Genomic DNA, 12346 nt, shown 5'->3' on the forward strand with positions numbered 1-12346 from the left:
CTTAGGCACGTGAATATACAGAGAATGGAGGGATATGGACCATGTACAGGCAGATGGGATCAGTTTAATTAGTTTAGTGCAACATCATGGTCCAAAGCGCTGGGTCATGTGCTGTACTGTTCTATTTTCAAGAGAACACCATTGGTCATGGGCCTCCAATCTGAGAAACAGTCCTCCACTACCATCCTCTGATGACTTCCACCAAGCCAATTTTGTATCCAATTGGCTAAATCACACTAATCCCTTGCAGTCCAACCTTCCAGACCACTCTACCATGTGGAACCTTGTCAAAGGCCTTGCTAAAGTCCATGTATACAGAATCTACTGCCCTGCTCTCATCAGTCATCTTGGTCACCTCTTTAAATAACTCAGTCAAATTCGTGAGACATAATTTCCCACATACAAAGCTATGCTGACTCTCCCTCATCAGTTCTTGCCTTTCCAAATGCGGGCAGATTGTGTCTCTCAGAAACCCCTTCACTAACTTTCCCATCAGTTAGGTTTGGCTCATCAGTCTGTGGTTCCCTGGCTTACCTTTGCAGCCCTTCTTAAATAGGGGAACAACATTTGCCACCCTGCAATCTTCAAATACCTCACCTGTTGCTAATGATGATACAGATATCTCTGCCAGGGCTCCACCAATTTCTTCACTACTTTCCCACAATGTCCTAGTGTAATCTCATCAACATGATCCCCCATCTTCTATTTCTAACTTCTACCCATATGGCCTCACTGGATGTTTCCCCAGAATATCCTACGTGAGTACTGCCATGATGTTCTCCCTAATTAACTCTCCCCTCCTATCGTACCTCCACCTTTTTCAAGCCAGAAGCATCGATAGGCCAGAACATCAAGCTACCAGTCCTGCTGACTCCTCGCCCATGCTTCCATAATAGTCATAATATGTACTGATCCAATCTTGGAGTTCATCTGCCTCTCGCATTAAAGTAAATGCAATTTAGCCTATCTGATCTTCCGTGCTCCCTGTCCTTTAACCTCCATATTTGCTTCATCTTTCTCATCTGATACACTGATACTTTGGGTCATAACCCCTGCCAGTCTAGTTTAAACCCTTTTGAATTGCATAAGCAACCCAGCCCTCTTGCACAGGTCACCTCTGCTCCAGAAGAAAGAACAGTTAAATAGCTTTGGAAATGTGTTTATGTTCTTTGATTTGTTATTGTTATTATGTAACTGGTTTTTACTCCATTGATATACATCATATTTTTTTCTAACAGTGGGGCTATTGCAATGTAGGATTCTTTTAAAATATTTGTTGTACAGAACAGCCCCTCGGCCCACTGTGTCCACATTGTTTCATCCATCCATGCTAATCTCATTTACCGAAATAGGTCCATAGCCTTCTGTGCCTTGGCTATTCAAGTGCTTGTCTAGAAGCTGCTTAAATGTTATGAAACTATTTGCCTCCACTACCACCTCAGGCAGCTCATTTCCAGACTCCAACAACTAACTGAGTGGGGAAAAAACCTTACCCCTCAGATCCCCTCTAAACCTCCTACACTTTAAACCTATGTCCTCTTGTCTTAGACACCCCCACCATGGGAAACAGTTTCTTTCTATCTACTTTATCTATCCGTCTCATAATCTTGTAAACCCTCCATCATGTCATCCCTCAGCCTTCACCGCTCCAGGGAAAACAAACCCAGTCTATCTAATCTCTCTTTATAACCAAAATGCTCCAATCTAGGTAACATCCTCATGTATCTCCTCTGCACCTGCTTTACAGTCACATCCTTCTTTCCTATAATGTGGTCAGAACTACACAAAATGCTCCAGGTGTGGCCTAACCAGTTGTAACATGACATCCTATCTCTTATGTTCTATGCCATAGCTCATAAAGACAATTCTTCACCACCCTTTCCTCCTGTGCTGCCACTTTCAAGGATGTATGGACGTACCCCAAGTTCCTTCTGTTCATCAGTACTCCCTGGGACCCTACAGTACATATCTTACCCTTCCAAACTACATCTCCTCACACTTGTCAGAATTAAATTCTATCATTTAAATGAATAATTGAGGCAGAGCTATTAACATTAAAATAACATGGCACAGTGGGTTAAATTAATTTTATTTCACTGATGGTATTTCTGAGTTCTGTTTAAAACAGTAAATGAAGATTTATGTAATGGATATTTGAAATGATTCATATTTGAGTGATATATATTGAATATATACATGTTTTGACAATTTGCTAACTCATTGTTGGTCTTGTACAGCGAGATCCTCCTGAAGAAGAAATCCCATTTTGTACATTGAAATCCTTTCCAGCATTAATTGAACACACAATACAGTGGTCCAGAGATAAGGTATGCAGCAAGTGGACTTTTAGTTCAGTATTTTCAACAGCATTTTTTAAATGGCAAGTTAATTCTAGTAGAAAATGTTATTCCATTTCTGATTCCAGTTTGAAAGCTGCTTTTCATACAAACCCTCAATGTACAACAAGTTCTGGGATACCTATAAATCAACAGACAATGTACTACAGGTGAGAATAATTGCACTGAGATGCATGCTAGAGAAACAGACACTTAAATGCATGTGATTTCATGTTAATTGAGCATCACCAGGCTACTTGCTAATTCATTGCTATCATTTATGTTTTCTTCTTCAAAGTTGGCCTGTTTACAAAACCTGAAAGAGCTTGCAAAAGAGGACATTCAATTGAGAGAGTGGTTGATTACTTATCTTTCCAAAGTTGTTGCTTTTTGGCACTTTACCACAGCTTTGTGTTACTTTGAAATATACACCTTATTAACATGTTTATCATGGTACAATTCTCAGAATGAGATTTATTACTGCTGACTTATATGACACAAAATTTGTTTTGCAGCAGCAGTACAGTGCAAAGACAAAATTACTGTAAATTACAAAAATATATAAATAGTGCCAAATGAAAGGAATAATGAGGTAGTATTCATGGACCATTCAGAAATCTGATGGCGGAGGGGAAGAAACTTTGAATTATTGAATGTGGGTCTTCAGGCTCCTGTACCTCCTCCCTGATGGTAGTAACGAGAAGAGGGCATGTTCTGGATTATGACTGTCCTTAGTGATGGATGCTGCCTTCTTGAGGCACCGCCTCTTGAGGATGTCCTTGATGGTGGGTTGTGCCCACGATGGAGCTGGCTAAGTCTACAATCCTCTGCAGCCTCTTGCGATTCTGTTCATTGGAGCATCTATACTAGGCCGTGATGCTACCAGTCATATGCTCTCCACTGCCTATCTATAGAAATTTGTTAGAGTTTTCAGTGACATACCTAATCTCCTCAAACTCCTAACAAAGTAGAGCTGCTGGCATGCTTTCTTTGTGATTGCATCAGTGTGTTGGACCCAGGATAGATTCTCTGAGTTGTTGATGCCCAGGAGCTTGAAGCTGCTCACTCTTTCCACTGCTGACCCCTCAATGAGGACTGGTTTGTGTTCTCCCGACTTCCCTTTCCTGAAGTCCACAATCAATTCCTTGGTCTTGCTGAAGTTGCATGCAAAGTTGTTGTTATGACACCACTCAACTAGCTGATCTATCTCACTCCTGTACACCTCCTTGTCTAGGATTCTGCCAATAACAGTGGTGTCATAGGCAAATTAACAGATGGCATTTGAGCTGTGCTTAGCCACACAGTTATGAGCGTAGAGAGAGTAGAGCAGTGGGCTAAGCACGCATCCTTGAGGTGCGCCTGTGCTGATTGTCAGTGAGGAGATGTTATTACTGACCTGCACTGACTGTGGTCTCCCAACAAGGAAGTTGAGGTCCAGTTGCAGAGGGAGGTACAGAAGCCCAGGTTTTGAAGCTTGTTGATTAGTACTGAGGGAATGATGGTGTTGAACACCAAGCTGTAATCAATGAACAGCAGCCTGACATATGTTTTGCAGTTGTGTTGATGCTCCAAAGCTGAGTGGAGAGCCAATGAGATTGCATCTGCTGTAGACCTGTTGTGGCAGTTTGCAAATTGCAGCGGGTCCAGGTCCTTGTTCAGGCAGGAGTTAATTCTAGCCATAACCAACCTCTCAAAGCACTTAATTACAGTAGATGTAAGTACTACTGGGAGATAGTCATTGAGGCATCTCACCCTTCTCTTCTTGGGCACCAGTATGATTGTTGCCCTTTTGAAGCAGGTGGGAACCTCATACCACAGTAGTGAAAAGTTGAAGATGTCCTTGAACACTCCAGCCAGTTGGTCAGCATGTTTTCAGTACCCGGTCAGGTACACTGTTGGGGCCTAATGCCTTGTGCGGGTTCACCTTCCTGAAGGGGGTTCCGACTTCGGCCACTAGGAAAGAGATCACAGGGTTGCCAGATGCTGTGAGGATTTGCACAGGTGTAGTGTTATTCTCCCTTGCAAAGTGTGTACAAAAGGTGTTGAGCTCATTGGGGAGTGAAGCATCACTGCCATTTATGCTGTTAAGTTTCACATAGGAAGTAATGGCATACAAACCCTGCCACAGCTGTTATTGCATCCGATTGTATCTCTAGCTCCACTTGGAATTTCCTATTTGCTCTCACGATGGCCTTCTGTAGGTTGAACCTTGACTTCTTGTAGTGTACTGGATCACCGGTCTTAAACACCACAGATCTTGTTTGGGAAGACTCGGTAGGTTCCTGAAGGCACACACTTGTCCGTGCAGTTCTTGATGAAGTCTGTGTTGGCCATTGCATATTCATTCAGATCCAAAGATGAATCCCTGAATGTGGTCCAGTCCACCAACTCAAAGCAGCTCCCCTGCATCCCTTGACTATAGCTTTTCTATCCTCACCACTGGTGCTGCGGTCCTCGGTCTCTGTCTATATGCCGGGAGTAGAAGCACAGCCAGATGATTGGACTTGCCAAAGTGTGGGCGCAGGATGGCCCAGCAAGCGTTCTTGATGGAGGTGTAGATTGAGTGCATTGTCTCCTGTGGTCTTGCAAGTGACATGGAGGTGGTAATTGGTCAGAGATTTCTTCAAGCTACTCTGGTTGAAGTCCCTTGCAATGATCAGGAAGGCATCATGGTGTACTGTCTCATGACTGTTGATGATGGTGCTCAGCACCGCCCATCCCAGCTTGATGTCTGCCAGGAGTGGAATGTACACCACTACAAGGATGACGGCAGAGAACTCCTTCAGCAGGTAGAACAGATGACACTTGATCGCCAGATGTTCCAGGTCAGAGGAGCAGGACTGAGATGGAATGATGAGTCAATCATGAGGCAAATGCCACTGCCTCTGCGTTTACCTGATGTCTCCATCCGGGCCATGCGGTAGATGAAGCCCTTGGGCTGGAGCGCTGTGTCGAGAGCTGGGGGTGAGGCATGTCTCTGAAGCAAATATGCAGCAGTCCCTGATGTCCCTCTGGTACTGCAGTCTTGCTCTGAGGTCTTCAATTTTATTTTCCAGAGACTGTACATTAGCCAGGAGGATGGTAGGGAGGGGTGGCCTTGGGGCTCTGCATTTCAGTTTTACCTGGAGTTCTCCCTAGCAGCCATGTTTTCTGAGACAATGGAGACCTCCCCTGAGCTTCCAGCTGCTGCACTTGCTCCCTGGGTGGTCTGGATTCCTGAATGTGTTAAGATCGCTAGTTCACTTAAATAAGTTGAAACAATTGTTCATTTCTTCTAATGTACTAAATAAAAATACAGTGCCTTATATTATCTGCCTTCCTGTTAGAATCACATAGCATCAGTTCTGGAGAGATCTGTTGATTACCAGGGAGAAGTAATATTCAATATGGCCAATGCAAAAGTGTAGGCCAGACTGTGGGTGGAAGTAGGACTTTGTCTTTCTCTATCATTATTTTAAATCTTATTGTTTAAATCTGTTTGTCATCTATATCAACGATTTGGATAAGAGTGTACAAGGCATGTTTAGTAAGTTTGCAGATGATGCTAAAATAGGTGGTATAGTGGACAGTGGAGAAGGTTATCAAAAATTACAGGGGATCCTGATCAACCGAGTAAGTGGGCCGTGGAATGACAAATGGAGTTTAATTCAGATGAGTGCAGTGTGCGCATTTTGGAAAGTCAAATCCAGGTAGGACTTTCATAGTGAATGGCAGGGCCCTGGGGAGTGTTGTGGAACAGAGGGACCTTGGAGTACAAGTACATGGTTCCCTGAAACTGGAGTCACAGGTAGACAGGGTGGTGAAGGCAGCTTTTGGCATGCTAGCCTTCATACATCAGGACATTGAGTATAAAAGTTGGAGGTCATGGTGCTGTTGTACAGGAATGCTGGTGAGGATGCACTTGGAGTTTTGTGTTCAGTTTTGGTTGCCCTGCTGTAGGAAAGATGTTATAAAACTGTAAAGAGTGCAGAAAAGATGTACAAGGATGTTGTCAGGACTTGAGGGAATGAGTTTAGGGAGAGATTGGACAGGCTAGGACTTTATTCTTATATCGTGATCTTATAAGCAGTGTACAAAATCATGAGCAGCATAGATAGGGTGAATGCATTCAGTCTTTTTCCCCAGGGTTGAGGAATCAAGAACTAGAAGGCATAGGTTTAAGGTGAGAGGGGAAGGATTCAATAGGAACTTGAGGGGCAACTTTGTTACACAAAGGGTGGTATGCATGTAGAATGAGCTGCTAAAGGAAGTGGTTGAGGCAGGTACAATTACAACTTTTTAAAAGACAGTTGGACAGGTACAAGAATTGGAAAGGTTTAGAGGGTTATGGGTCAAACACTGGCAAATGGGATGAGCTCAGATGGGACATCTTGGTTGGCATGGACTAGTTGGACCAAAGGGCCTATTTCCATATTATATATCTCTATGATTTTATTACTTAGATATTTCCTTTGTGTTTGCTTCTTTTTGCTGTTGAATAAAGAAAGGTGCCTTCCATTTGTATACCATGAGAGCTGTGTTTTACAGACAATGATTGCTTTAATTTTTTTAATTCAAGAGATATTTTATAAAGAGATCAAAAGTTTATAATACAGAACATTCAAGTCAAACATTTTCATACAAGTCATGTTATTCCTGTTACTTAACATTAGCACATCAGTTATTGTAACAGAACAATCTTAAAGCAGATTATTCACCCCTGAAAGCAGCGACACAGTTAGAGGGGGTGGTGAAGAAGGCATTCGACACGCTTGCCTTCATTGGTCATGTCATTGGGACGTCATGTAACGACTGTAGAAGACATTGGTGAGACAACACTTAGAGAACTGGTCGCCCAGCTATAGGAAAGATGTCATTAAGCTAGAAAAGGTGCAGAAAAGATTCACAAGGATGTTACCGGGACTGGAGGGCTTGAGTTACAAGGAAAGACTGGATAGGCTGGGGCATTTTTACTTGGAGCATTTTTACTTGGAGCTTAGGAGGCTGAAGTGACCTTCAAGTAAAATCATGAGGGGCATCTAAGGTGGGTGATCACAGTCTTTTTCCCCAGGGTAAAGGAGTCTAAAACGAGAGGGCATAGATTTAAGGTGAGAGAACAAAGATTTGAAGGGAACCTGAGGAGCAATAGTTGCACAGGCTCTATGGGAATAATAGGGTAGTGCTAGTGGGAGATTGATTTTCCCAGTATTGTCTGAGTTATCCAGAGGGCAAAGGGCCTGGATGGGGCAAAATTTGTGCGGTGCATCCAAGACAGTTTCCTCATGAAATATATTGAGGAACCTACTTTGGAATGAGCAATACTAGACCTCTTCTTGGGGAACAAGGCAGGCCAAGTAACTGAAGTGGCATTTGGGGAGCACTTTGGGTCCAGTGACCACAATTCCGTCAGTTTAAAAATAGTTATGGACAAAGATAGAACAGGTCCACAGGTTAAAGTCCTGAACTGGAGCAGGGCCAACTTTGAGGGCATTAGGCAGGATCTAGCTGGGATCGACTGGGTGACTATTTACAGGCAAAGGAACAGTTGACAAGTAGGAGACTCTTAAAAGGGTCATACAAAGAGTCCAGGGACAGTATGTTCCTGTTAGGGTGAAGGGTAGACATACCAAGTTCAGGGAATCCTGGCTGATAAGAGAGCGCATCTGGTAAGGAAAAAGGAGGAAGCGTATATTGCGTTTAGGCAGATGGGTACGAGTGAATCCCTCAACAAATATAAACCCGATGCCTTGACTGATGAAGGCTATCATGCTAAATGCCTTCTTCCCCACCCTGTCTACTTGTGCAGCCACTTTCATCAAACTGTGCACTTGTACTCCCACAACACTGGGTGTTGTGGGAGTACAAGTGCATTCACCTGCCATTCACTGTACAAGTCCTACCCTGGTTTGATTGTCCAAAATGCATCATCTCACACTTATCCCAGTTGAAATCCATTTGCCATTCCTCAGCCCATCTCCGTAACTGAGCAAGATCTCTTTGCAATTCATTGTAACCTGCTTCACTATCAATAAGATCCCCTAATTAAGTATCATCAGCAAACTTGCTAATCGTGCCATAAAAAATACATCATTCATATTTGTAAATGATTTGGATTTGTATCCAAGTCATTTACATACATAATGAATAACAGAGGTCCCAATACCGACCATTAGTTACAGGCTTCCAGTCAAAGAATTGACCTTGAACCATCACCCTCTGCTTCCTATCTTCTATCATAGAGCCAATTCTGAATCCACCTCACTGGCTCCCCCTGAATCCCATGCAGATCAGCCATATCCAAAACGTGACAATGCAATTTTCACCCAGAATGGAATTGAACCTTATCTGGCTTGATGTTACACCTTGACAATTGATTGCAAGACTTCTACTAATTCAGCCATGCTAACACTGAACTAACTCGTACAGTTTGCCAACTTACTGAAACCTGTTATATCAACGGGTTTCATTTTAAGCATCAGCAAAAAAATGACCAATCTAAAACAAAGGCTAAAATTTACATTTTAAGTTTCACTTCAAAGCAAATGTGGAGTCGGTGTGCCAAGCAATTAGAACATCTCATTCTTCTTGCCTGTCAGTTCAGTGAATTTGCAATCCATTTATACTTGTAGTTATATCATTTCTTAGGCGTGCAACTCTATTGTACCATAATATAAACACAAAGATCAATCCCGAAAGTACTGAATTCTTCCAGTTTTGCAGTGCTAACAAATAATTGGCTTAATTTGGTGAGCAATGAATTAAAATGGAGAAATAGTTGATATAATATATGCTGCAGTTCCATATTTTGCTTCATTTTGTTCATATTGTATCTATTTATTTGATATAAATTATAAAACTGAATTTATAGTGGAAGGAGATAAATAGTTCATTTTTGTCTATTTTTCAGAGAATGGAAAAAGGAGAGAGTTTGGAAGGATCATTTCAAGCAATTAAGTTACTTAGTAGGTGGCCTACAGACTGGCATCAATGTGTGTCTCTGGCACGAGTAAAGTTTGAAAAATATTTCCACCACAAGGTAAGATGGTTAATATTTCACATAATCCATCAGTTACAAATCATTGAGATATTTTTGAACAAAAGTCTCATTGTCAGAGAGATACAGCATAGAAACAGGCCCTTTGGCCCAGAGTCCATGCTGACCACCAGGCACCCATTTACACTAATCCTGTGTTAATTCCATGGTGCACACTGCACCACACAAACAGCACTCAAGATCAGGATTGAACCCAGGTCACTGGTGCTGTGAGCCACTGTGCAGCTGTGTATTCTTTTATAATATATATTCTATATCCATTGAGTTTTAAGACTGTTCTAAACTGTGCTAGTAAATTATGAATAATGTTACCATTTATTTTACCTTTTTCTGCACTCTGTGCCATCCTCTACTTCTTATCCACTCCTCCATCCTGGCCATAAGACACAGTAGCAGAATTAGGCCACCTAGCCCATCAAATCTGCTCTGCCATTTGATCATGGCTGATTTATTTTTTCCTCTCAACCCCATTCTCCTGCCTTCTCCCCATAACCTTTGATGCCTTTACTAATCAAGAACCTGTCAACCTCCACCTTAAGTCATCACAGCCATCTGTGGCAATGAATTCCACAGATTCACCACCATCTGGCTAAAGAAATTCCTCCTTATTTCTGTTCTAAAGGGATGTCCTTTTATTCTGAGACTGTGCCCTTTGGTCCTAGACTCTCACTACTGGAAACATCCTCTCTACATCCACTCTATCCAGGCCTTTCAATATGCAGTAGGTTTCAGTGAGATCCTCATCCTTCTAAACTCCAGTGGGTACAGGCCCAGAGCCATCAAATGCTCCTCATACATGACCCTCTACAATGCCAGCACATCCTTCCTTAGATATAGAACCATAGAACACTACAGCACAGAAAACAGGCCATTCGGCCCTTCTAGTCTGTGCCAAAACAGTATTCCGCTAGTCCCATTTACCTGCACCCAGTGGGGCCCAAATCTGCTCACATTGCTCCGTAAGTGGTCTGACTAACACCTTATATAGCCTTAGCATTACATCCTTGCTTTTATATTCTAGTGCCAGCAATATGATGCTCCCCAGCCCTTTTGTCATTCTTTTGTATTACCTCTTCAGTGTGTTTCCTCTTTTGTGTACTCATGCGCTGATTTGTTGCAGGTAAACGTGGTATACATTAGCAAGGCTTTTGACAAGGTTCTGTATGGTAGACAGGTCCAGAAAGTTTGGGCACATGGGATCTAATGTGTTTTGGCAAACTGGATCCAAAGTTTGTTTCATGATAGGAGGCAGAGGATAGTAGTGGAGGGTTGTTTTGCTGACTGGAAGTCTGTTGCCAGTGGTATACCGTGTATCAGTCCTGGGACTTTGTTGTGACTTGAATGATAATGTAGGTAGGCTGAATAGCAGAGTCATGGAGTCGTACAGCATGGGAACAGGCCCTTCAGCCAAACTCGTCCATGCCGACTGTGTTGCCCAGCAAGTTAGTCCCATCTGCCCTCATTGGGCCCATAACCCTCTAAATCTCTCCAATCCTTTGAAAAGGGTCATATCAGGAGGCAGCACGTTCCTGTTAGGGGGAAGGGTAGACATACCAAGTTCAGGGAACCCTGGCTGATGAGAGAGAGTGAGGCTCTGGTAAGGAAAAAGAAGGAAGTGTACATCACATTTAGGCAGCTGGGTACGAATGAATCCCTTGACAAATATAAAAAGTTTAACACCAGGCTTAAGAGGGGAATTAGGGGCAAAAAGAGGATATGAGATAGATTTGGCAGGCAGGATTAAAGATAACCCAAGAGGTGGTTCAGTTATATTGACAGTAAAAGGGTGACTAGGGAGAGACTAGGTCCTCTCAAAGACCACCAGGGCCACTTATGTGTGAAGTCGCAGGAGATGGCTGTGATTTTTTAATGTCGATTTCTCTGTGGTGTTCACTAAGGAGACCATCATGGATGCCAAGCAAATGAGGGTAATAAGTAGTGAGGTCTTGGATCATGTGCATGTTACGAGGAAGGAGGTATTTGCAGCCTTGAAGTGTATTAAGGTGGGCAAATCCCCAGGACCTGACCAAGTGTACCCCCGGAGCTAGCAAGGTGGATTCAGAATTGGCTCGATGATAGGAAGCAGAGGGTGACGGTTGAAGGTCGATTCTCTGACTAGAGGCCTGTGACTAGTGGGATGCCCCAGGGGTCAGTGTTGGGACCTCTGTTACTCATTATTTATGTAAATGATTTGGATATGAATGTACATGACACGATTTGCAAGTTTGCTGATGATATTAAATTTGGGGGTCTTGTTGGTAGTGAAGGAGGTTGCAATGAGTTGCAAAGAGATCTTGATCAGTTAGGGAGCTGGGCTGAGGGATGGCAAATGGATTTCAACTTGGGCAAGTGTGAGGTGATGCATTTCGGACAGTCAAACCAGGGTAGGACAGTGAATGGCAGGGCACTGATGAGTGTTGTAGAACAGAAGGACCTGGGAGTACAAGTATACAGTTCACTGAAAGTGGCCATGTAGACAGGGTGGTGAAGAAGGCATTTAGCATGCTGGCCTTCAACAGTCAGGGCATCAAGTTTAGGAGTAGGGACGTTATGTTGCAGTTATACAAGTCATTGGTGAGGCTGCACTTGCAGTATTGTGTACATTTTTGGTCACCCTGTTCTTGGAAAGACATCAAACTGGAGAGAGTGTGGAATAGATTTACAGGGATGCTACCTGGACTAGAGGGCCTGAGTAATAGGGAGAGGTTGGCCATCGTCCTGGAGTGCAGGAGAATGAGGGTTGACCTCAGAAGTTTATAAATTCATGAGGGGTATGGAAAAGGTGGACGGTCATAGTCTTTTCCCCAGCGTTGGGAATTTCAGAACTAGAGGGCACGGATACAAGATAAGAGGGGAGCGATTTAAAAGAGACCTGAGAGGTAACTTCTTTACACAGAAGGTAGCGAGTACCTGGAATGAGCTGCCAGAGGAAGTGGTCAAGGCAGGTACAATTGCAACGTATAAGAGGCATTTGGAA

General features: G+C 43.1%; 1 protein-coding gene across 2 annotated transcripts in view; it reads left to right on the top strand.

Annotated features, from left to right (window-relative positions):
• The window catches only part of uba6 (ubiquitin like modifier activating enzyme 6), a 228766-nt gene that overhangs the window by 142119 nt on the left and 74301 nt on the right, over positions 1–12346 (top strand). For both annotated transcript variants that reach the window (XM_052019228.1, XM_052019229.1), the window contains exons 21-23: positions 2238–2327; positions 2426–2506; positions 9223–9351. In XM_052019228.1, the coding sequence (XP_051875188.1) occupies positions 2238–2327; positions 2426–2506; positions 9223–9351 (300 nt within the window). The remainder of the gene's footprint in view (positions 1–2237; positions 2328–2425; positions 2507–9222; positions 9352–12346) is intronic.

This window comes from Pristis pectinata, chromosome 7 (genome assembly GCF_009764475.1).
Source record: "Pristis pectinata isolate sPriPec2 chromosome 7, sPriPec2.1.pri, whole genome shotgun sequence".
Taxonomy (NCBI): domain Eukaryota; kingdom Metazoa; phylum Chordata; class Chondrichthyes; order Rhinopristiformes; family Pristidae; genus Pristis; species Pristis pectinata.